Below are 25,776 nucleotides of genomic sequence, written 5' to 3'. Positions count from 1 at the left end.
CAGCACACACAGAAAATAGAAGATTTGTTCCACACACAGAGTTTCTGAGTCGCAATCGAAGTAAAACAACTGCACTGTGGTATTTGATCAATAAGAATATCACATAAAATCCTATTTCTGACTATGAGGACTAGATTAGCATGTGTGGATGTGTCTAACCCGGCGCTACGAGGTTCATTCGCTTGTATGATGTTTGTGACATAACCACACAAATAGTTTTTATCCAGTGATTACTGACTGACTTTAAAAGCTTCTCCTTTAATAAACTTTTCTTTTTTTCCTTCAAACCACCACGTCATCTCCGGTTCGGTAATGTGAGGCGACGCCGCGGGGTGGCGCGGCGGCTGCTAGCATGGACGGGCTGCTCTGACCTATATAGGTCTGTGTCGCAGCTCGGGCTCTTCGGGGCTCGTCGACGCCGAGTCGACGGAGAATCGTGTGCACACATACGAGGAAAAAGCCACATTCACCTGTGCAGACGGTCAAGCGGTGCGGCTGCAGATATCCGCACGTGAAATCGGACTCGTGTCCAGATGTTTAGACGCAGGCAGAAGCTTTCAGGCATCAGACATGTGAGACGGACGTATAGATGAGGAGACTGTGCACAAGCAGACACCATGAAGAAAGAGGAGGACGTCTCTGAAAGGGTGAACAGAGGCATATATGCAAATGAACCGCACACACACACACACACACACACACACACGTACGTATCAATGTACACACAGCGACTGTCTCATGCATGTTTTATTGACCCAGCTCGCTCCTTCTCCACACCTCCTCTGTCTCGCCTCATATCATCCCTCTCTCTTCTCCTCCCTCTGCCTCGTTCTGTTTTCCCCCTCTCCTTCAGGAGCCCGTCCTCCTTCCGCGTCCTTTGTCCTCCCCTGACCTGTCCGGGCAGAACCGATCAGTTTGACACTTGCATACCTTTTACTTTTTCACACCCTTCCCACTCAAATCTCCCTTCTTCCCTCATTTCCATCGTCGGCTTTGTCCTCGTCTTCGTATCTCAGATTCCTCTACGCGTTTCTCCCCCGTCTCCAGTTCCGCCAGAGTTCTGACCTGCTCTCTTTCTCCTTTCTCTTATCTGTTCTTTTAGTTTCTCATCTCTAAAGTCTAAAGTTTTCTTAATTTCGATGTATTTCCATTCACGTCCTCGCACCTTCTAACCCACGGTGCCACTTTTGTCAGCCTCTTTTTCATGTGTCCCATTATGTTTCACAATTTCCTCCTCCTCTTACAGCATCACCCAAATGTTCTCCTTTTTAACAATCTCCCCTCCCTCTCTTCTCTTCTCATAGTAACCATTTCTTACCTTTATCTCACAATTCCCCCATTTTTCGCCTCCTTTCCTCTCTTTTCCTTCTCCATTTTTTTATTTCTGAGTTTCCCTCCTTTCACTTTCTCCGTCCTCTGTTTTGTGCATTTACACCAGTCTTCTGCAGCATTTAAGAAACCACCTGTGTAATATTGATCCGCAGCAGCCCTGATCCGTCACGACAGCGACGCGGGTCCCTGGGGGCGGGGGGTCCCGTGGTATCTAGAACTTGGACGCCGGATCATTCTGGCCCCGTGGTTTCTGCGGACCGGGTTTATGTCTGCAGATGTTTGTTTAGTTCGGTGTCTGGGGATGTTGGACGAGGCTCGTTCTCCTCCAGACGTACCGGAGCATTTTTCCCCCGGGACGACCAGACACGGGGGTTACGTTCGCTGTCTGTAACAACGTTTCAGTGGCTGGCGCGTGTCGCCGGGATGCGGCGGCTAAACGTCGCAGCGTAACAAGCCTCACCTGTCAGTCGTTGGAATGTTTCGGATGATTTTCTGCATCTCATTTTTCGTCCCCCTTCATCCATCACCTGCCCTTTCCTGACCTCCTCTACCCCTCCTCTGTTCTTCCCCTTCTCTCTCGTCTCCTCGTGGTTTTTTTTTTTTTTTTTCCTTCCTCCTCTCCCACCCCCTCCTGACCTCGTCTCTCCCTCCCTTCCTCCCTGCTGACCTCCCTCCCTCCCCCTCTCCCTCCTCCTCGCCTAATTAGCACCTGAGCGTACAGGCCTGGTTAATATTCGGTGGCAGGGTTCTGCGACGGCAGAAGGGCACCTCACTGTCTTTCCTGCGCTGCTGTTGCTATAGTAACGCCATGGAAATGAAGCACCGTGCTCTCCGTCTCTATCCCTTTTCTGTCTCGCTCCTAATTTTTTTGCCCACCCCAACAACACAACCTCCACCCTTTTCCCTCCCTCTCCACCTCTCCCTCTTTTCTCCCCTTCACTTTTTAATGAGTCACTGCATCCATTAAAACTGAGCACAGAAGGACGGTGGGGGGGCTAAAGAAGCACAGCAGTGTTGTCCAACACGGCAAACTAAAAGTTTGGGAAGTAGAAAGTTCTTGTTTTTGTGCCCCCCCCTCCCAATCCAAATAAAGGAGAGAAAAGTTATTGTTCATGAAAATCTACCGCCATCGTTAGCTGTGATTATTTATCTTTCGCCCCGGCCTATTAGTTGCATGTGCAAGGACGGTTTTACTGTGTTTGACCCCAACTCTGTTGTGGGCTGCTAATTGCATTTAATTTATATTTTATGCTTGTGTGGTAATAAACAGTTTGCAGAGGGACAATTAATGTACTGTGTGCATGTGTGTGTGTGTGCGTGTGCGTGTGCGTGTGTACATGCATGCGTGCACTCTTTATGCCAATCTCTGAAATAGTCACTTCACTATTTTGAGGGTTTGAGTTTCTTTTTCATAAATAGAAAAACTACAATAAATTTTGCAAAAAATACAGACCAACTTGATATTTTCAATATTCCGAACAAAAGACCCCCATTACCGGTAATAATTTTTTTTTGCGGGAACACAGGAAGAGGAGGCTTAAGAGAAGGCAAGGCAAGTTTATTTGTATAGCACAATTCAACACAAGGTACTTCAAAGTACATTAAAAGCAGCAATACACAATTAAACAGTAAATAACAAATACAATGAAATAAAATGATAAGGAAAGAGGTAAAATAATAAAAAGCACAGGTTGTTAAAGGTAAGGGCAGTAGAGTACAGCAGGTTCACATCTCATTCTTAAAAGGGCAAGAAAACGTACAAAGACCGGGTCAAATACAGTATTACAAAAGTAATCTGTAACAATCCGTACGGTGAATTAAACCAATTTGACAATTCTATGCCACAATGCCTGTATCCAGGTCTTAAGAGAAGTGAAAACTGCTAATAGATTTGGCAGATGATGGTCCGCTTGTGACGGAGGGATGGATAGACGGATGCGAGACGCACATTTATTTAACGAACTCCACGCAGGTCGTCCTGAGAAAACGGCGCTCCAATCATACAGCCTTGTCAAGACTCAGCACTAATAAAAGGCTATTTTCTCTCTTGTCAATACTGCAAAGTGTCTCACAAGATCCATGAGGTGTTGAGTGCAGCTGCACTCTATCGCTTTTTAATGATTCCACGTTATCTAATGCTTAAACCAGTATTTAGCCTTGTTACGCGGGTCCTTGTGTGGAGTGCTAAAACGCACCCAGGCACCTTCTAGAGGGTCCTTGGTAGTATAAGATGCTTTTCTGTGTTTTTCTTTGCAAGGTGAATGATTTTTTTTTTTTTTTTTGCATCTTGCTGAAACAATTAGTGTCAACTTTGACCAGGTTTGGTTCGATTTGAGGATGCAAACTCCAAAATGTGTTTTTTCCGCATCAAGGCAGCAAGGTGCATCTTCTGCTGATGGTTGGTTGTCATTTAAAGCAGTGGTCCCCAACCTTTTCTGCACCGCGGACCGGTTTAATGTCTGACAATAAATAAAATTACAAGATTGGCATTAAAAACTGTGGTATTTTCTCTATAGTAATAATAATAATGAGTAATAATAATAATAAAACATAATTTTCGAAAAAATAAAATAAAATAATGGAAATTGTAAATTACCTTTTAATATGAGTATTTCTATAATTGTGTTTTTATGTTTTTATGTCTCACTAACGTTATTTAAAGCCAGGCTTTTATTTTATTTATTAAGGAGACCGATATTTAGTGCTTTTATTTTGAAGGCGTCTCGCCGAGACCTTGTAAACATCCGGTGCTTCTGACTTTAATGGTAAAAGTTTAACAGCAAAAGAAAGTGTGTCTGCAAGACTAAACTAGTGTCGGGAATGCTAAAGTGGTGCCCAACTGACACAAAAAGCACCTGCTGATAAGAATTTGTTTTCTTTGCAAATGTTATGCCGTATTTATGTCCAGCTTGAGTTTGGCTGCCATGGTTATTCATGTATTGTGGTTAACGGTAGGCCTGATTTATGGTTCCGCGTTAAATCGACGGCGCACCCTACACTGTAGGCCCTGCGTAGGTGTAACGCGGAACCATAAATCAGCCTGTAGCTGTTATTACCGAGCGAGCGAGCAGCTGCGTCGGTCTGTATTTAAGTTAGATGAAACTTATATGAATGTAGAAAGACTAACTCTATTTTATTTTATTCCTTTATAGCTCTATAGGTGTGTTTGCAGTGTATTTACATCCAAGGAATAAAAACACAGTGAACCATCAGTTTGAGAGTCATCCATCATCAGGGGATGCTACAGAAATTATTTTTTCTCCTTGTGCGGCCCGGTACCAGATGACCCACGGCCCGGTACCGGGCCGGGGCCCGGGGGTTGGGGACGACTGATTTAAAGAGTCGTGCAATATTCAGTCCCGCTCCGATGTGCCTGGACTCCTGTCGTGGTGTTTTCTGACCGTATGTGATTTAATCAAGCCGATAATTCCTGCGCGCAGCAGTTACTGGTGAACTTTGAGGCCTCTCTTCTCTCCTGTTAAGGAGTCAGCTAAAATAACCGAAAGTTAAATGAGTCATGACGTCCTTTTGATATGTTTCGCAGAAATTTTATGTAGAACAAGTGAGATTTGGATCCCTATACGCTTAAGGGAAGCTGCTGGAAATAACCTGGCACTCTCAGAAGAGCTGGGTCATACTACCAGCTGTGTTAATGATGCATTAGCACCACGAGGTGCCCACACAAAGGCATCCTTTGATCCATCATTTAACATCCACACAGACTTAAATTGAACCACGGATACACACACACACACACACACACATGACGCTGGCACTGTGTGTGCTTTATGATGACTGTGTGCCTGTGAGGCGGGTCACGGGGACTCAGAAAGCAGGACACTTCAATTCTGAGTAAAACCACCTTTAAAGGAAGGCAGCTTCATCTCTTTAAGTCCTCCGTTGGTCCCTGGTGGCTGTTCTGGTTGGTTCATGTGCATGTTACTGTCCTGCCGGTGAGTACTGCAGAATCCCTGGGGGGGATCCAGTCTCTTACTTGGGGGAATACTATTGACAATCTGCCAAAAAGTTCCAATCCAATATGAGCCCTTAAAGCAGCTTGTGCACCTCTTGGTTTGTGAGAACGAGACTCATGTTGATGCTGATCTCAGGTCCCTGTTCTTGTGGGAATCTTTCCAACGGAGGAAACGTCTTGCTGTGCAGTTTGGGATGAGGAAACTTTTAGCTTTTGCTGCTCTAAGCAAATATATGTTTGCTCAGAGTTTTCAGGTGTACAGCTGCTCGCTGTACATCCAACCACAAAACCATGGTTCCCAGTCAGGGGCGTCAATTGGGTATGGCAAGGTACGGCAGCCGCCACACCTTGGTTCAAGGGAAAATGTAAATGTTTTTTTTTTAAATACATTTATGGAAGTACTCTGTTTCTATTTGTATTGATTATTCTATTACGTAATACATATAGAATAACTACAAATGCAAATCAGAACAACATGATCGATTTCACTAGTTATTATACACTGCAAAAACTCAAAATCTTAACAAGAATATTTGTCTTATTTCTAGTTAAAATGTCTAATTTTTTGTAAAAAAAAAATCTCATTACATTTAAGACAAGACTCAAAAACAACCATTTTCACCTGTTTCAAGTAGATTTTCACTTAAAATAAGTGGAAAAATCTGCCAGAGGAACAAGATTTTTTTTGCTTGTAATGAGAAGATAAATCTTGTCCCACTGGCAGATTTTTCTACTTATTTCAAGTGAAAATTTACTTGAAACAGGTGAAAATGGTTAAATAACAAGTTATTTTTCTGGTGATGACTCTTGTTTTAAGTGTAATGAGATTTTTTTGACTAAAATGAGACATTTTAACTAGAAATAAGACAAATATTCCTGGTAAGATTTTGAGTTTTTGCAGTGAGTGAGACTGCATTTGAAAAAGTTTTCTTGACCACACAGATAAGCTACATAGCAGACTTCTGTGATGAGTATTTGCTGGACGTGTTGATTGATACTGTGACTCGTAACCTTGCCATACCTTAGCTTTGACTGAATTGACGCCACTGTTCCCAGTCGGAAAAGGGTCGGGAGGGAAGGGGGGTTACTGAGTTCAAGTATCCCTGGGTCTTGTTCACAAGTTTGGGAAGACTGGAGCGGAGGTTCAGAAGTGGCGTGGTGTGTCACCTGCAGCCATGCAAACCCGGCATCAGTCTGAAACTGGCGAGGAGAGAGTTGACCAAAAAGGATGAGATTGTGAATGTGAGCGGTTGAAATGGGTTTCCTCAATCGGGTTGCTGGATTCTCCTCTAGAGATGAGGTTCCATTCAGCCATTTTCATGTTTTGGGAATGCCCCTCTATTATGCCTTACTGGCAGGATTTACAGAAATGCATGAAGAAAATCTTGAAAGTGGAATTTCCATTTACTTTTATAAATATGTACTTGGGTAAAAGGGAACCAAGAAATAACAAATTCAGGGGACAAATATATACTTAGAAGGATTTTAGTGGTGAGTGAAAAAGCCGTCGCCAGGAAGTGGCTGAAGTCACAGAGTCAACAGAGTCACCTAAAAGGGAAGATTGGATAGATGTGATGCATAACATTTACATGATGGAAAAGTTGACTTTCTCGCTTAGATTAGATTTGGACAAATTTAAGAATTTCTGGAAACGCTGGATTGAATTTGTGTCACCATTGAGAGCAGACTTTATCTAAATAGTATTGTATTTTAAAGATTCCCTTGGTTATTTCTACAAACTTTAAATTTTTCATTGTTCATTTAAACAAAAAAAAAGTTTAATTAAAGAAATGTAAAAAAAGAGATTGAAACAGGACTAATGTCTGAGAAAGTGGGAAAGATGGATGAGGTACAATGTGTTTGTATGATCATCATTCAGTTACTGTAATTCTCACTCCCATATTCTACTCTTGTGTAAAGAGATCTGAGTGACAGCAAGGTTTAATTTGGTATTCTGTTTCATTTATATACTTTTTTTTTTCTTCTCTCTTTTGGGTCCTTGATGGCCTTTGTATCATTTACGGAAATTCAGAGGCATTACTGTAGGTTATGCAACAATTGTGGGACAGAGGGTGAGATGAGAGAAATTGGGATATTTCTGTGAATGTATGGACCTTTGTGAAATCTTAAAGGTATTGTGACATCATTTTTAACATGCTTTTAACACTATTAAAAGTCTTGGCCAACATCCCTCAAATGTGTCTAAAAGAGTGTAACAAGAAAAACTTCACTCTAGTACTCCATTCCTGGCTTTTTATTACAGTGTTTTTTTGCGCCGTGAAAAACGCTTCCTTTTCCCCCTTTCCTGTCAATCATTGCCCCGCTCCTCCTCCAAACCTCCTCCAAACCAACCATACACTCACAGCGGCGTCGGAGAGTTAAGCCGGGAGCGACAGGCGAAGCATGCACGGAAAAGCAGCAGGGAGAACCACAGCAAACAATCATAAAAATAAAGGCATGCAAGCAGCAGTGTCCCCTTATCTTAAGTCCAGTCAGTGGCCGCGGGTCTTCTTAGCAGTTTTCCTCCGGTGATTAGAACAAAAGAGGCTCTAAATAGCTCCGTGTTAAGCCTGATTTATGGTTCCGCGTTAAATCGACGCAGAGCATACGCCGTAGGGTTCAGCGTACGGTGCGCGTCGCCGCGTAACCCTACGCCGTAGGCTCTGCGTCGGTGTAACGCGGAACCATAAATCAGCCTTTATGGTGCGCTGGAGAGGAGAGGAGGCAGGGAGCTGGGTGGAGGGGGCGGTGATTTAGCGGATCGTTACGTAACGATCCGCCACCAAACCACATGCGCCGTTTTTGCACAGTTATGCGGAAAATCCCAGAAAGCACACAATACACTGAATGTTAAAAGTTCGTTGTTTTTTGGGTGTAATTGATGTCAAGACACCCAACAAAACACAAAAAATCAAGAAAAATGTGTTTTTCATGTCACAATACCTTTAACAAAAAGAGAATTGAAAAAAAAAAAGAGATGAGTTCGGTCAAACCGGAGATTGGATTATACTTGGGTATCAAAGGAGCCAACGGAGGGGGTTGGGGTTATGATGCCTCCTGGGCATGTGGGGCAGGTGATGTATGTCCAGCATGGAGAAGCCCAAGATCCAGACCCAGGACATGGATGGATGGATGGATGGATGGATGGATCTCTAAGGATGCAATACCAATAATTAGAGAGTGAATTAAGAGAAATCCTGGAAAGCAGCTCCCAGACGTGCATTACATTTGCTTCATATTGAATTTGAACCACCAGAGTGAAAACGCGTTGTAATAATAACTGGAATGCCGGCAGGGCTGACTTTTGTTTGTGAGGAAAAGAGGAGCCGAGCCCAGATGGAGAGGTCTGGTGCGTCCCGGAGAATTATGTGCCTCTCCTTTGATGCGTGGCTCAGCCTCATGGTGCCGTATTTGTATGAATGATCTTGACAGATTTCACATTTTACGAGCGGTGACTTTGATAGAAACCAAAAATATTAATGTTAAAAACATTTTCAGGTGAGGACCAGGTTGGAATAAATAAATAAAAAACACCCAGGATGTCTAGGTTAACCTCTCCCCCCCGACGGACCCGGTAAAATGTTCCACAAGTGTTGTCAGGGTATTTTCTTTCAACTGTTTCTCAAATAAAAAGCCCCAAAGCCAATATGTCAAAACTCCAAGTACGTTTTGTCAACAAAGTATTTGATTTATGACAACTTAAAAATACATATGCAACAATGATGGCGCCCCCAACATGAGCAACACCCGCAACTGAACGCAACAGAAGAAGATCAATTTTCTCCACTCCGACGTAGTAGGTTTCATATGAAACTAGAAAAAGCTACACTTTCAGATGATACTGAACATAATCTTTTCTGGGCCGACCACTTCATGCCAATCTCAAAACAAACCGAAAGCTAAAATTCACATTTCACAGCCAGCACATCAGATTGCGTGTTTATCACAAAATACGTCAGCAAATCCCAAAACTATTCCCACCAAAAGCAGTATATTTTATTTCCTTACTGTTTCATTGTCATTTTCAGTCTATCCTAGGGGTGTAACGATACACTAATCTCACGATACGGTACGATACACGATATTGAGGTCACGATAGCCATACTATACGATATTATAGCAGTATTTTTTTAACAACCTTGAATGAGGAACATATGACTGGAAAGAATTGTCTTTTATTTGAAAGACACAAAATACAAAACAATGCTGTACGTTTGTCCTATTGTTACAGTTTGTAATGCTTTATAACTGTTTAAGTTTTAAAGAGAAAGCCAGGCCAACCATTTTCCATAAACTGAACTAAAAGTAAATGTCAGGTTTTCATTATGCATCTTCAGTTTCATACAATAAAAATATTTTGCCACAAACTGAATAGTTTCTCTCATGCATGATTTTACTTCTTTCTTTTCTAGAAATGTAACAACTAAAATTAAAGGAGCCGTCTGTAAAAAATGGCCAAAACTGGTACTGCAGTCACTTTCAAAATATTGTTGAGCGGCGTGTACCCTCCCCCTCCTCCCCCCCGACCAGAGGTAAATATAATTAGAGCCGAGCTGGCAACCCGGATGCCGAAACAATACTGACTTGGTGATTGGGAGATAGGTGGAGGGTGGAGCTTCAGAAACAATACTGACTTGGTGATTGGGAGATAGTGGAGGGTGGAGCTTCAGAAACAATACTGACTTGGTGATTGGGAGATAGGTGGAGGGTGGAGCTTCAGAAACAATACTGACTTGGTGATTGGGAGATAGGTGGAGGGTGGAGCTTCAGAAACAATACTGACTTGGTGATTGGGAGATAGGTGGAGGGTGGAGCTTCAGACCAAAACAAAAAATGACAACATAAACATCAGTTGAGGGCTGCAACTCCTCTTTTTAAACTGGAATATCCTGGCTTGAGTGCTGTTGTCAGTGACATAAGTATTTGAAATGAACATGATTTTTAAATGTCTGTTGACATATCGGGGTCATTTTATGATTTGTTTTATTATTGCTCTTACATACAGCTCCTTTAAGTGCTTAATCCTTCATAGTAGTGAAACTGCTTCATGCGCCGTATTTCCATATCCTGCCGGTCGCGACCATTTTGTTGACTTCTCGTGGCTTTTGGGAATTTATGTAAACTTTGTTGACATTTTACATGTCGTAAGCTTTCAAACGATATATTACACTTGAACGAGACTTCATCCATCAGGCCTCTACCTAAAAATGTCTTTTTTTCTTTGGTTTATCACAATTTGCTCAGGCATGTGAACATTCACAATTTTTATGACTCTGGAAATGTATGCTGTGAGGTCTCAGCTATCCAATGAGACCAAGATTATGCATATTGTCCTTATAATTGTGGAGATATTGTTGATTTAGTTTGGAATAGGCCTGTTCAGGCGAAATTCACCTCTGAAATCTCTGGGGGTGAACAGGTTAAGAACACCTGTTGACCTTCAGAGCAGTGTGTGGGATCTTCTGAAGAACATCCTCTTCCTCTCCAGCCTGTTCTTGCTCCAACAAAACGTCTCTAACCTCTCCTATTAGCGCACTTGCCTCCCTAAAACCTTTTATCCACATAGTTTCTCATCTCGTTTGCCAAGATACCTCCTCATTACCATGTTTCTGATGTTCCGTGGCTTCCTTGACACCCGTCCTTGTAGTGTTTCTACACTGCAGTCACACGCACCGGTGGGCACCGTTTGCGGTCGGACCAACAGTTTCCTTTGGCCTTGGCGGAAGGGGAAAGTGAAATCCTTTCGTGTGTGAAACCTGGAGTGAACCCTGTTTCACCCGGCTGATCCACTCGGGTCCTGCTCGCACATCCTGGCTGCATTTCAGTTGGGTTGAGCTTCAGAAAATAAGAGCGGGGCAATTTTACACGTACTGAAAGTCTCATCTGTAAAGCGTTGAGACTAGGCCTTTGTTGAAAAAATCGATTTCCCAATTCTAAATCGATTCTCATATTAATTCCTAAAAATCGATTCATATGTCTAAGATCAATTATTTTTTTTATTTATTTTTTTTTTTTTGGGGGGGGGGGGGGTTCTTCTTTTATTTATTTATGTATTTTTTTTTTTTCATTATTACATTACAACCTTTGGTTATTTTTTTGTTTATCCCCAAAAAAGGAATGTTTTGTTGGACACGAGAATAACTGGTGCCATGTTTTTGCCTTTAAATATGTTTAAAGGTATGAAAACAATAAAGTGTTAGGTTATAATTGCATAAATTGTCTATATTTAATTACTTCATATACTGTCTTGGGGTTACATTTGCAAAAAATGCTGAAAACCAAATGCTCAAAAATTAAAAACCAAAATAAACCGAAAATGGAACAAATAAAAACGGAATGTGGGAAAAAATAAAACCGATTTCATCCTCTGTTTGCTGCCCTGGATCTGTTTGGTAATTCTGCCCCACATGATGTTTCTTTTGGTTATTTTTTGTTTTTTTTTGTTATTTTTTTGGTTATTTTTTTGGTTATTTTGGTTATTTTTTTGTTTATCCCCAAAAAGGAATGTTTTGTTGGACACGAGAATAACTGGTGCCATGTTTTTGCCTTTAAATATGTTTAAAGGTATGAAAACATTAAAGTGTTAGGTTATAAATGCATAAATTGTCTATATTTCATTACTTCATATACTGTTTTGGGGTTACATTTGCAAAAAATGCTAAAAACCAAATGCTCAAAAATTAAAAACCAAAATAGACCGAAAATGGAACAAATAAAAAAGGAATGTGGGAAAAAATAAAACCGATTTCATCCCTCTCTGTTTCCTCCCTGGATCTGTTTGATAATTCTGCCCCACGATGTTTCTGAAAGCAGTTCTATCAGCATTCTGGGAGCTGATTTGGTCCTTACAGCATCATTAGTTCATGCAAAAGCTCAAAAAACAGTTTTAATAACACTAACCCAAATCAATATCGGAATCGGATCGAATAAAATCTTGATAATCGATTCTGAATCTTAAGAATCGTAATCGAATGGATTCTTGACATTTGAATGGATCCCCAGCCCTAGTTGAGACTCATATCTGATCTCTGCCAGCTGAAGAATCCAAATTGGACTTTTGATCACCTTCCTCCCAAAAGGAGAATTCTTCAGCTTCATGCAAAATTGCAAATCATTGTTTACACCGCTGCGGTTTCATTATTCCCTCTTATTGGAGTACTCGGAACAATCCCCTGCACACGAATACTGTACAAGTAATTACAAGGATGCATGGAGGCGAGCTGAGCCCAACAGAATGGGATGCAGCCAAGCGGCATATGACTCCCCCCCCCCTCCGTCGTCAGAAGTTGGCCCGGAGTCCTCAAGGCCGATCCAGTGATGCAGCAAAACATGACACTGTTGTATGTGTTTTTTCTCTCCGTCTCTCTTTCTCTCTGAAGCTGGCAGCCGCAGCACTTTTCCTCAGGAAGCAAGACGGCCGTCGCTGTTTGAAATAAATGCTTCAGCCTGCAGCTCTGTCTGCTTCTGGAGCTCTTACTTTCTACTACCCAAACTACTTTCTCTCCATTTACAGCTCCGCTCTCCGTCTCCCTCCCTCCTTCTCTTCTGTAAAGCTGTAAATCTCTCATTTCTGCCTCCTCCTACATTTACGTCTTTTCTGGTCAACTTTTGTAAGATTTATCCACGTTACGTTTTTTGATTCCTACATACTCTTCTCCCCTCCACCTCTTCTCACGCATCTGCTCTCTGCTCCCTCTTCTTCAGCTCCTCCCACACTCCATTTGTTTTCCCGTCATTTTATCTCTTTTCCCGTCTGCCTCTCCGTCTTCTCCCGCTTTAGTTCGGCCTGCATCTGGATCTCTAGCAAAGTGTTTAAAGCAAAGAGTAGAATATACGAATGAGGTTTTTGCGAGAATTTGGGTCTCCAAGCGCCGCTTATTGATCGTTCAGTTGACTAATCTGTAGACGGTCCCAGTACATCTTGGCACCCATTTTACCATTTAACATGAATTTCCGTGTGTTTCTAAAGCTACGTGTCTGGATTTTCGATTAATTGCCGTTATGAAATTACCCGATTAAAATTAACGATTACAATTAATCTATTTATTTATTTATTTTTTTCGTTTAATTTCACCAGCTGGTATTACGCCCGGACCACATTTAATGCGACACAACGCGCTGCTCCGCGCACATAAAGTTAAGAAAGAGACGGCGGATATGTTTGGTTTTAGTAACATCATGCTCAGGCAATGAGTCTGCAATGGCCCAGACGGGAGACACATGTAGCTCAGTGCTTAACTTTTATTTTTAATCCACTCTATATTCTTCTGGTTGTTCTCCGATATGTCCCCCTAAAGCCTGAATTATGGTTCCGCCTTAAATCGACGCAGAGCCGCCGCCGTAGCATACGGCGGCGGCTCTGCGTTATTGTAACGCGGAACCATAAATCAGCCTTCACCCGGTACATACATAGGTTTCTCTAAACATCTGTCCCCGCTACAGTTTTAACTAAAAGAAAATGTGCTCCAATACAGCAGGGCTCATAATTTTATTTTGAACACTGCAGAAACTCTAACTTAAAACGTAACTAGAACTTAAAATTTGCTTGACACAAATGACACTATTATGGCTGCTGCTACTACTAATAGCCTTGAAGTGCACTTTATATTATATTCCTTGTGGTACAAAAATGTCTTTTTGTTACTTTTGTATCAAATAAATATTTGATTAAGGAATACATTAAATGTCCTTTGTATTTTATATAAGCAAAAAAAATTATGTTTGTATCTCAGATGGGGGAAAAATGCCGCTTATCAACTAATCGATGATCGATCGATAAGGTTATCAACTGTCAATTAATGAAACAATCGATAATTTGCATCCCTAGTCTGGATCGGACATGTCGACGCGGGTCCCTTCCGATAAAGGTTGTGGTAAAATCAGTGTTTGTGAGTAGCTTTTTTTTTTTTCTTTTGTCACTCAGTTAATCAGCTAATCAATTACCTGCAGACAGGAGCGCTTTTATTTTTATGCTTGTTTTATGAGGCAACGCCATTAGTTAAAGCAGGAAGTAAGCAGCAATGTAAATGCATGAGATTTATAATAACGTCGGATTAGTTCGGTCTCGCTGCACAGCGCAGCGATTCAAGGCGGGCTCGGCTTTCTCTGCAGCGATAAAACACATCTCCGGCGCGGCAGATGAGCAACTGATCAAGACCGGGAGCATGAAATATGTCCAACATTAAAACACACATGGGACAAATAATTAGTATTGGGCAAGCTTTTAAGTGTTCAGATATCCTTTTTTTTTTTTTTTTTTTTTATATTTCTGGCAAATGCTTCCCGCCCACCAAGCCCCGCCCCCCCACTGATCATGGCACCTTTTCAGACTCCCGGATAGAAGTTGCACCAAAACCTCATTTTATTACCCGTTAAGCTTTTCCCTGCTCATCCTCGTCTGTCATTGTCTTCTTGCTTTTGATTTGGCCTCTTATACTTTCTTTCTCATCCTCCACCTGCCTTATGGGCTTCCTTTAAAACTTCTGCTCTCTCTCTCTCTCTCTCTTTATGTTTATCTGCTTCCATTTTTCCACTTGTCTCCTCCATCCTTCCTCTGCTCTCTCTCTCTCTTTGTGTCTGCGAGGGTATGGCCTAGTTAAACGTATTCTGCTTCGTGGCTGATCTCTTTTATTAACCTGGAGGTTTCAGACTCTCCCTTCCTTCTATTTCCCCTTTTTCCTTCTCTAACTCTTTTTTTCCTCATCATTTTACTCTCTCTCTCTCTTTCTTTGCTCTCGTTTTTCACACTCCTTGATTTGCCGTTTTATATCGGCCCCCTTTAAACCCACTTTTACCATATCTGCGCGTACCTGTCGCCCCGTTTGCCTCCTCGTTCCCACCCCACCTGTTCTCACCTCGGTCCCTCTTCCATTGTGTGGCTGATGGCTGTCAGGAGATCTCATCACCGAGTCTCTCTTATTACATGATTACGGGGTAATTATCCTGTGAAGATGTCTTTGCCCGAATCTATGAAATACTCCTAATGTCTTTTTAATGGGGTTTGGAGTTTGGAGACTTTTTTTTTGTCTTCTGTAGTTTCCATGGAGTCTTTAAATTTATTGCTTTTTCATGTGAATGGCCCCGAACAGTGTGTCCTCATTAAGGAGCACTCGTATTTTTTTTTTTTTTTTAAATGGTACAGTATCTCTCTTTTAGGTACCAGTCAGAATCCCTCCGTTTTTAAGTCCTGTCAGAAAGCGCTGTCATTTTCAGCATCTGATCAAACTTGACTTAGAAAAAGCACAGACAGGACTCAGGTCCGGACTTTAAAAAGAGAGGAGGAGTGGGAAGGAATTAATTGCATTGACTCTGTGTGTTTTTACAAAGAGAAAACTTTCAGGAATGTACATTTCTCTGACTTTTCTTCCCTTTTAATGTCGTCCGGGTTCACGGAAACACAGCAGTGAATACAAATGACTTGTCTATTAGAGTCGGGTAAACGCGGACGAATGTTTGGGGAATTGGGGAAACTTTTTTTTTTTTACAGCGTTGTAATGAAAGGCTTTAGAAATTACAGCTTTTTAATGTGTACAGCCTTCTGTGTCAGGAGTTCAAATATGAATTCACCAGAGCGTGCCTGTGGCAGGGTGGAGGAGCTGCAGCCACTCAGGCTGATTAGGGCACAGGTGGGCCCAATCAGCCTCTCCACTCTGCCAGCCTTCATAAGGCATAGCTGCACAGCAGCAAGAGCTCCTGAGAAGCTGTGTGAAGGTGCTTCTGCACGTGTTGGCGGTGTTTTATGGTATAATAAAAGGGTCTGCACGAAACTCTGTGTCTCTCCATCCTTCGTTCGGCCCCGGTAGCACTCGCCCTGCTACATCTGGAGCCCAACGTGGGGCGCGAAGGATGGAGGAGAGAGGCATGGAGCGGGCCCTGGACACGCTCGCCCGGGCCATGGCGGGCATGGCGGCCGCCTTCCGGGACCAGGGCGAGCGGCAGCTGGCCGCCATAGAAGCCCTGGTGGCCGCGGGGCGACCCACCCCTGCACCCCGTCTGAGGGCCGCCGCAGCAACGCGGGAGGAGCTGGCGGCGCCGCAGCTGAGAGGCCGGGAGGCAGAAGCTGCGGGCCGCCAAGCGACGGCTCCCGAGGCGGCGGGACCCGCGGAGCGACCCATCCCTGCACCCCGTCTGAGGTTCGCCGCGGCAGCGCTGGTGGCGCTGCAGCCGACCGGCCGTGAGGCAGTGGCTGCGGGCCGCCAGGCGACGGCTCCCGGGACGGAGGCGGAGGTGGAGTTGGCGGGGAAGGCGGCTTCGGAGGCGCAGCCGCCAGCGACGGCGGGTCCCGCGGAGACGGGGCCGGACCTGCGGCCAGAGCAGAGTGTGGGGGAAGAGGCGGTCCTGGAGGCGGACCAGCAGCCCGCGCAGGGCTGCGTCGCAGAGGTGAAGGAGGCAGTCGTGCGCGCACCAGGTGGCCCGAGGCCACCATGGGCCCGGCCCCGAGCGCATCCTCCACGGCGGGCGGGCCGACGCCGGGGGCGACCACCCCGACCAGGAAGCCCGGAGGGTTCCTCTCCCGCTCCGAGGGGGGGGGGGGAGGAGTAGGCTCGGCCGGACGGACCCCAGCTCGAGGTTGGCGTTGGGGGTGTGTGGCAGGGTGGAGGAGCTGCAGCCACTCAGGCTGATTAGGGCACAGGTGGGCCCAATCAGCCTCTCCACTCTGCCAGCCTTCATAAGGCATAGCTGCACAGCAGCAAGAGCTCCTGAGAAGCTGTGTGAAGGTGCTTCTGCACGTGTTGGCGGTGTTTTATGGTATAATAAAAGGGTCTGCACGAAACTCCGTGTCTCTCCATCCTTCGTTCGGCCCCGGTAGCACTCGCCCTGCTACAGTGCCCAAAAGAGAAACGAGCCTCTATGGGTTTGTGATCATATGTGAGGCTAGGAACGAAGATGAGCTGGTAAACGTGGCGTCGCTCTTCACCTGTCCGGCGACGGCAACCCTGCAGATGCTGCACTGGTCCGTCTTTCCATCTCCCGTTTCCCTTCGTCACTTTTTTTTTTTTTTTTTTTTTTTTTTTTTTTTTTTTTTTAAACCTTGTCTGCACACATATTAATGATTGATACCATATTAATGATTGATGGAAATACCTCTCAATACCTGCGACAAGTGCCCCATCGGAGAGGCTCTTTAGTGTAGGAGGGGGCGTTGTAACATGCCACCGGGCATCCCTCAAGCCAGATGCCATAGACCGGCTCGTGTTCCTTGCAAAAAACTTGCAAATGTGAACAGCAAATGTAATGACTGACATTACACACCTCTACCTCCTTCATGGGTTGCATCATTATTTAGCATGCAAAGACCCAGTTTAGTTTAATTAGAAAATGTCTTTTTTATTTAATTGGAAATATAACTTACTGTATGTTTGCAAGTGCTGATTTGCTGATTTTTTTTTTCAGAGATAAAACTTTATATTTTATTATATTTTTTAAAACTTTTTTTTCAACTTATTTTACAGAGTTTTCCACTTTATTCATTCATTTTTGGTTTAATAAGAGCAAAGTTTGCACTTAAAGCCCAATGGGGCAAATGTTCAATAAAAAAACAGCATATTTGAAATCATTTCTTTGCCTTTTGTCAATTCACAAAATAATCATAATCGTAATCGAAAATCGGATTTTGAGAGAAAAAAATCGAGATTTTATTTTTGGGCAAAATTGAACAGCCCTACTAGGAACGAAGATGAGCTGGTAAACTGGCGTAGCTCTTCACCTGTCCGGCGACGGCACCCCTGCAGATGCTGCACTGGTCCGTCTGTCCATCTCCCGTTTCCCTTCGTCCCTCAGTCACGAACGAGATACTTAAACTCCAAACTCCCATCGCCATAAACAAAATATTCATGTTTAAAAATGTTATTTCTAAGGATTTAAAGGCAACAGCTGACAGAGAGTTTTTGGTCGACACTTATGGCTAAAATGAAAAAAAAAAAATCAAAATCAAAAGCATCTTTCAGAGGCAGCGTAATGGCACAGGAATGAATAGATAAATAGATAGATGGATAGATAGAGTTAGTCTTGGATAAACGGTAGACCTAGTTCCTTTCTTAACGGCCCGTCCAGTGTGTCCTAATCTTAAGACGGTAATTAGGGGAGCTCTGAATTTCCATTCCTGAGCATTAAAAGAATTTGACCAGCTCTTTTAACAGCTGCCACTTCGATTCTTCCAGGTCAGTTCACTCTTTGAGAAACTTCCTGAGCAACAACGGCTGTTTGACCGGAACCCTCTCTTCCCAACACCTTCAGCAAAATATGTCTGACTTGTACTCGGTGCTTTTAAATTAGTCTCCATCCTTTAAATCAATAGCTCGATGCTTATAGCAGAGTTTCTAACCATAATGTTAACGTCATTCTTCACTTCTAAGGGTTTGATATAAGTGTTTGCTTAATGACTTGATGAAAATGACCGACTTGCAATCATCTCCAGACTTTTCCTTCTTTCTGAATGTAAAAATAAATAATAATAGCTTAAGAAAGAAAGAAAAGCTGACGCCTGCCAGCACCTTACATTTGAACCTTTTAAAGAATAAAAGTTCTACATATTAAAAAGCTTTCCTCCCTAAATCCTCCCTCTAATTTGGACGTGAATACCCCTGAATGGAAGCTGCACTCGAAGCCCATATTCATTACATAACGAACTTCTGTGGGTTTTTTAGTAATCAGCTTAAACCAAAAAGAAATTGTGTCGCTGAATATATTCAGGCCAGACTGTGGATCTGCAGGTCGAGTACAGCTGTCATACATCTAATACATTGGTGGGTTTTCTTTTTACTAAATAAATTGATTCACAAGATATTAGCAATGCAATGGACACTTTAATGCACTAAACAAAAGACAAATGACGATAATAAGTCAAATCCACACGGAAATTAATCTGTAACCACTCTGGTGTTAAGCCATTTGTCTCTTTTCTTTTTTCTTTTTTGTTAGCTTTCTGTGGCTGCTTAATGGTGTTTGTTAAAAATAGTTAGAATAAATCAAGTTCTTTTTCATTTTTCCAGTCGCGCTCCCAGACAGTCTCGTTGTGTAAAAGGTTTCACTCTTTTATTAAAAACAACAGCTGCGTCGGTAGAGCAAACTCAGATAGCAAAAGATGTTAATTCAGTATTGAATTATGGTCAAAAAGGTTGGTTTTCCGTTAAGGTCGGGGATTGATGGTGGAGCAACCATTAAACAATCATCCAATTCCAACCAATTAACCAATGTTGAAAAGATGTCACTGAATCAATGTTGTTTTGCGGTTGAATTTTAATGCCAAAGTCTAATTAATGTTGAATCAACATATGCTGTTTGTCGCCAACCGCTTTTTGTGTAATTTAAAGGTCAGGCTTCAACGTGGATTCAATATTTCAACGTCCTTCTCGTTAAGTTTTGATAGAAATTATTCCCAGGTTTATTATTCAACAGCTGTTTCACCAAAGTTATTGAACTGACGGAATTGTATATATTAGATATTGTACACAGCTGAATGCAAACAATTTAAAAACGTAATGATCTCCCTCTGCTTGTCTTCCTGCAGCTTGAGCGCCCCTGCTGTCTGTGATGCCCTCCCATGACGCCCAGGTCGGTAGCTGACACTGCCAGTGAGCGGGAGACGCCACTGCACAACCGGTCCTGGGCCCACGCCGTCAGCCGGTTCTCGCCCTCCCTCTCACACGCTGGAGACTCCAACTCCACTCACCCACAAGGATCCACACTCATCAGCTACAATCCACCCCAGTAAGATTCGCTTGAAAGCCGACGCCCTGACGTCCTCCACCACCAGCAGCAGCACCTGTCAGAAACCACAATATCGTCAATACAATCAGCAACACCAGCAACGCCATAACCAGCTGCAGCCATTATGTCCAGTCGAAGAAAGTCCTCCACCCCTTGCATGGTCCGGGTCGTCAACGACCTGCCTGATGAGCAGGACGACCCGGAGGAGGTCATGGACATCCAAGCATTGCCGGGCGACGTCGTGTCAGAACAGTCCGAATCTGCAGAAAACAGCCAAGACTCACGGCCGGAGAATCAAGTGGACCCAGACCAGCAGACATTTCTAAAACCGGTGGAAGAAGGGAAAGGGGGGCGGTCTGGGAAAGGAGACCAAACCCCTGTCATTGAAGAGGTCGTAGCCAGACTGGCAAAAGACAAGAAAGACAAAGAATCTGACCAGGCGTGCCAGAAGAAGCAGCCGAGAGGCTACGAGTGCAAATATTGCCCATTTTCAACACAGAACCTGAATGACTTTAAGGAGCACGTGGACTGCAGCCACCCTAATGTCATTCTGAATCCACTGTACCTCTGTGCTGTGTGCAACTTCAACACCAAGAAGTTTGACTCGCTCACAGAGCACAACGAGAGCCGGCACCCGGGCGAAACGAACTTCAAGTTCAAGAGACTAAAAATGAACAATCAGACTATCTTAGAGCAGACAATCGAAGGCAAAGACAATTCAACTGAATGCGAAATGACAAATGAACAAGGTGAAGGCAACATCAGCCCTGTGTTTCCACCTTGCATATCTACCACGGTGAAAACCCCAGGTAACATGCAGCCCCTCTATGGAGGGTCTGCGCTAAAAAGCCAGCTGGACAGCCTGATCCAGAAGGATCAAATCACAGCGCTGAACATCAATGGAACCGTCATCATACCTGAACCCACCATCCTCCAAGGGCTCTCCCATGTCTCCCCGATGCTCCAGCGCCCACCCAACTTTAACTCTGTACCAAAAATAGCTGTTCCCTTGAACACTACCAAATATAACCCTTCTTTAGATGACAACCTGACATTGATCGCCTCTTTCAATAAATTCCCTTATCCGACGCATGCTGAGCTGTCGTGGCTGACAGCGGCCTCCAAGCACCCGGAGGAACAGATCAAAGTTTGGTTCACCACCCAACGGCTGAAGCAAGGCATCACCTGGTCCCCAGAGGAGGTGGAAGAAGCCAGGAAGAAAATGTTCAACGGCTCCATCCCCCCTGCCCATCACACATTCACCAGCATGCCTACAAGCCCGGTTTCTCAGTCGTCCACCAAAGCCTCCAAGCAGCCCGTTGTCCACACGACAGTCAGACATCCATGTCACGTCCGGACAACTGCGTTCAACGGGTGTAGCGTCGTCACTACTACAAAATCTGCCATCGGAGTCCCAGCTGGTTCCAGCCACACCCTAAAACGATCCCTGCCGACGCATCTCACATCAGTGTTCGGCCCGGAGTCCAAGCGGCCCATTATGGCAGTTGCTCCCCATTCCGGCGACCCAAAAGACAAGGTCCTAATGGCTCCCCCTCCTCCTCCTCCCCCCCAGAAAGACCGCTTCCCAATGGCTCCACCTCCAGTACGCTCAGAGATGAAGAGACCTGTAGCAGCTCCTTTGGTTAATGCAGAAATGAAGAGGCCATCCGCTGCTGTGCCTTTACTACCGTCATTGTCATCGTTGTCGTCATCTTCATCATCCAAAGGGAAACATGTCACCGCAATAGGAAATCCCAAAACCAGGCCAATGGTCTCTCTGCCCTCCATTATGTTTCCAGAGTCCTTAACGCGGCCAACAATAGTTCCTCCACCCATCCTTGCACCATCATTTAAAAACACGTTCCTTGTTCCCCGCAGCGGGCCCATCATTTCCAAAGAGAAACATGCCAACACCCACACTTTGCCAGCTTCCGATCTGAATCTGCCCAGCTCTCCCCCACTCATCAACTCACAGATAAGGAGGCCAACCATTATCCAGTCCGTTCGCACTCCAGCTAAAGGCCCTTCCCAGATTCAAGGGTTCCCTCTGGATAGCAAGGCATCAAAGGAGCAGCAAGGATTGGAGGTGAAGGCCAGCTATCCTGGAGGCGATACGGTCGCCAGTCTTCTGGCGGAGGCCAATGGGTCGCCATTTCTGGATGGTAAACGGTCCCAGGATCAGACATCCCACGCTCACAATAATGGAATCATACATTTGGATGTTGGAGAGACGCCAGCAGCCCAAAAACCAGATTTTCAGCAAAAGACCTCGGTGCTGACCCAGTTCCCTTTGCTGGAAAGAATGAAAGGAAAAACAGCAAAACAGCTCAAGATCTTAGAGGAGAATTTCTTGCGAAACAGCTTTCCTTCCCACGGCGATGTAGACTACCTGGTAGCAGCTACTGGCCTGTCTCATCAGGAAATAGAGAGCTGGTTTGCGGAGCGCCGCGCACTCCGGGACAACCTCGAACAAGCCCTTCTCAACTCCATGGGCACTAAGAGGATGGGCATCGGTGGTGTGGCTGGCCTAAGTGAAAAACAGCTACACCAGCAGCACCAGACTCAACAGATGAATGGGATTCACAAAACAAGCACCAGTGTGGGCAGTCTTAAAAGCCCTCCCCAACCGCTGCACCCCCTCTCCATCAATGCTCCCAGCACCACTGCACCCTCCATTCCCAACTCGAATTCCTGCTCAGTGCCTCCGGACAGTCGATCCCTGGCGCTCCTCAAGGACGATTTTGCTCAAACGCAGTGGCCTTCCCTTGAGGAGTTCAGCCAACTGGAGGGTCAGATGGGACTGGCTCGCTCTGAACTCAGTCGCTGGTTCACCGACACCCGGCTGCAGAGCGGCGGCATGGAGTTGACAGAACTTTTTCACAAAAATGGATTGAACGGAGGCCAGGGTGGGAAACCTGTGAGCTCCCCAGAGAACACTCCATCCAGCATCATCCAACGCTGCCAGGAAGCAGCCGTCATCAACAACAAGAGTAAAGTGCTGGAGGTCGATGTGGGCTGGCTCATGGACCAGCGCTCCAACAGCCTCAACAGTCAACAGCACGCCGAGCTCCACAACCGGTTTGCTGGCAGGTATTATAGCCATGTACTTTGTTGAAATGGGTGTTGTTCAGTTAAAATGTTATTATATATTAAGAACTTCATTATCCATACAGTCTGAAACACATATATTACCAAATATCTTTTAAAAATGTTGGTGCACAATGGGTTGGGGGAAAAAAGGAAATCTGGTTTCTGTGGCTCTGAGCACTTCTGATGTTGTCTGCAAGAATCAATGTAAACAAGCTGTCAGGACCCTTGCAGCCTGAGCTCAGAGTCGGCTGTCAGAAGCATCTGTCTTCCTCTCTCTGGCGTCTTTCCTCGGTTGTAAACATCGTCAGCTCATTAGACCTCGTCGTCATCCTTTTCATTCGAGTCAGTAATAGGAACGGATACCGAGCACCAGTAATCTTTGGTACCTGATTGGTACCGATTGTCAATAATAGTTAGCACTGGGTTAGCGCTGGAGTACAGACAAGCTACAGGCAAAAGTGTTCCATTATCAGTATTTTTAGTGTTTTTAGGCACGTTGCTTGAGTTTTACCTTCAGTTTTTCCAGCGTGACCGATGTCTGGTACATCCGTATCTTTTAACCTGTGTAAACGGTCAGTCATGGGTAACATGTTCTTAGCTGAGAGTGATAATAATAATAACAATAATAACAATAATAATAATAATAATAATAATGATGATGATGATCATAATAATGACGACAATAATAATAATAACAATAATGATGATGATAAGAATGATAATAATGATGTTGACGATGATAATAATAACGATGATGATGATGATAATAATAACATTAATAACAATAATGATGATGACAATAATGATAAAAACAATAATAATAATAGTGATTATGATTATGATGATAATGATAATATCATAACAATAATAATGATAACAATAATAACAATAATAATAATAATAATAATAATAATAATAATAATAATGTCAAGCATAGTGGCATGCAAAGGGGAAAGTACTGACAACATCATGAAGCATTTGTGTATTTAACTGCTTTATTAAAGCTCAGGTGTCTTCATCGCAGCCTCCCCACTCCGACTCGGCCCCGTCAAGTTCACTAGTTTTTGAAAATGCGTCTTAATTCATATATTAACATTAAAAATGATTAATAACCCCCCCCCCAGGGGACGCCAAGCGGGCTGCAGCTGCAGCTTTGAGCCATCCAGGAACATTCGTGGCACATCCTCCGCGGCCAGGCGGTGGTCTAAGGGCTCACACAGGGATCACAGGGCTGAGGCCGAATCCGTGGTGGGAGCTTTGCTGCTTTTCACTTCGGTGGAGTGTCGGTTTACGTACACGAAGCGGTATTATAAACCAAAATCACGGAGCAGAGAGGGGTTCACAGAATACTGTTACCTCCCCCTTCTGTGTGCAGGACACTGTGACTTGTACAACAAATTTTACTCCGGAAAGACAGTAAAACAGGTCAGCACATTGCTTTTGTTACATAAAACCTTTTAGGGTATTTTGTGTGGGCCTAAGAGGACCAAAACGTAAACGCTCGCCAGTCATTTTACTAGGTACACTTTTATTTTCAATGTACCTGATGAGCATTTTTCACTATAATGACTAAACGTGGTTTAAGTATTTTACATTTGGAAATAAAAAGACATATTTAACCTTTACCTTCAGTCTGAAGTCTGAAAAGTGCTTTGTTGCAGAGTTGATGACATCAACAGCAGCCACAAGGATGTGCTGTCAAAGCAGGTTCATGCCGGGGTTTTTTTTTTTGTTTTGTTCAGTTTTTTTTTTCCTTCGGTGACTGAACCTGAACTCTGAGCTGACTCGGGGGAGGAATAAAACGCTTGTCCAAATTATTGTGCAGATATTAGTTTCCAGTCTAATGGTTGTGTTATCTGGCCCAACGCGTCCCAAGCCGCTTGACGGGAAGGAGGACTAAATAAAGTCCTCTAAACTTGTGGGTTAATATCATGAAAACAATATTAATGTGGAAACAACAGAACAACGGCTCAAACCCTTTGGGAGGGGGGGGGCGAAATTCATTATGGAGGCGCAGGCCACCGCGAAAACTGTCAGTGGGTAGAAAATGTAGCTGAAGGTACCGAGAGAGCGTTTCAGGATACGCTGACTACTCAGAATGACGTGGAGAGAGGAGTCTGAAACCAAATTTTACAGGATGTAGGATGATGCGTTTCAGCAATTTGGTCTACATTGTTAAAACTGACTCAATTCTTATGATAAACTATGTTCACATCCATCATCTAGAGCAGGGGTATTCAACTATATTCGGCCGGGGGCCACATCTGCAAAAGGACTGTATGGAGTGGGCCGCACAATTTGAAAATTTGGGGGTTTTCAAAAGGTATTTTGCACTCAAAGACGAAGACTTATGTAAATATAATACATTTGTACTATACATTTGAATATATCTAGTTTACATATGAATTATGTATTAATTGTCTCCAGATATAGTCATTGTGAATGTTAAATATAATATTCAAAAATAGAAATATTATTTTAAATGCAAGTTCATTTTGAAACCATGCATTGTGCAAACTTAATGAAATTGACATTGACCTACTTTTAATAAAACACGCCATAATGACAAAGCACCACTTTCCACCAAGATTTCCTTATTTGAATATTATATTAAGCATTGGGCACAAGCATTTCAGTCCATAGTAGCCAGTTTGATGTTATAAATAAGCAAC

General features: G+C 43.8%; 1 protein-coding gene across 2 annotated transcripts in view; it reads left to right on the top strand.

Annotated features, from left to right (window-relative positions):
* Positions 1 to 25,776, top strand: part of LOC133460707 (zinc fingers and homeoboxes protein 2-like) — a 191,570-nt gene that overhangs the window by 144,178 nt on the left and 21,616 nt on the right. For both annotated transcript variants that reach the window (XM_061741441.1, XM_061741442.1), the window contains exon 3: positions 19,815 to 23,104. In XM_061741441.1, the coding sequence (XP_061597425.1) occupies positions 20,139 to 23,104 (2,966 nt within the window). In that variant the 5' untranslated portion in view covers positions 19,815 to 20,138. The remainder of the gene's footprint in view (positions 1 to 19,814; positions 23,105 to 25,776) is intronic.

This window comes from Cololabis saira, chromosome 15 (genome assembly GCF_033807715.1).
Source record: "Cololabis saira isolate AMF1-May2022 chromosome 15, fColSai1.1, whole genome shotgun sequence".
Classification (NCBI taxonomy): Eukaryota; Metazoa; Chordata; class Actinopteri; order Beloniformes; family Belonidae; genus Cololabis; species Cololabis saira.
Note: the sequence above shows the minus strand (reverse complement) of the source record. Positions and strands in the feature narration are given on the sequence as shown.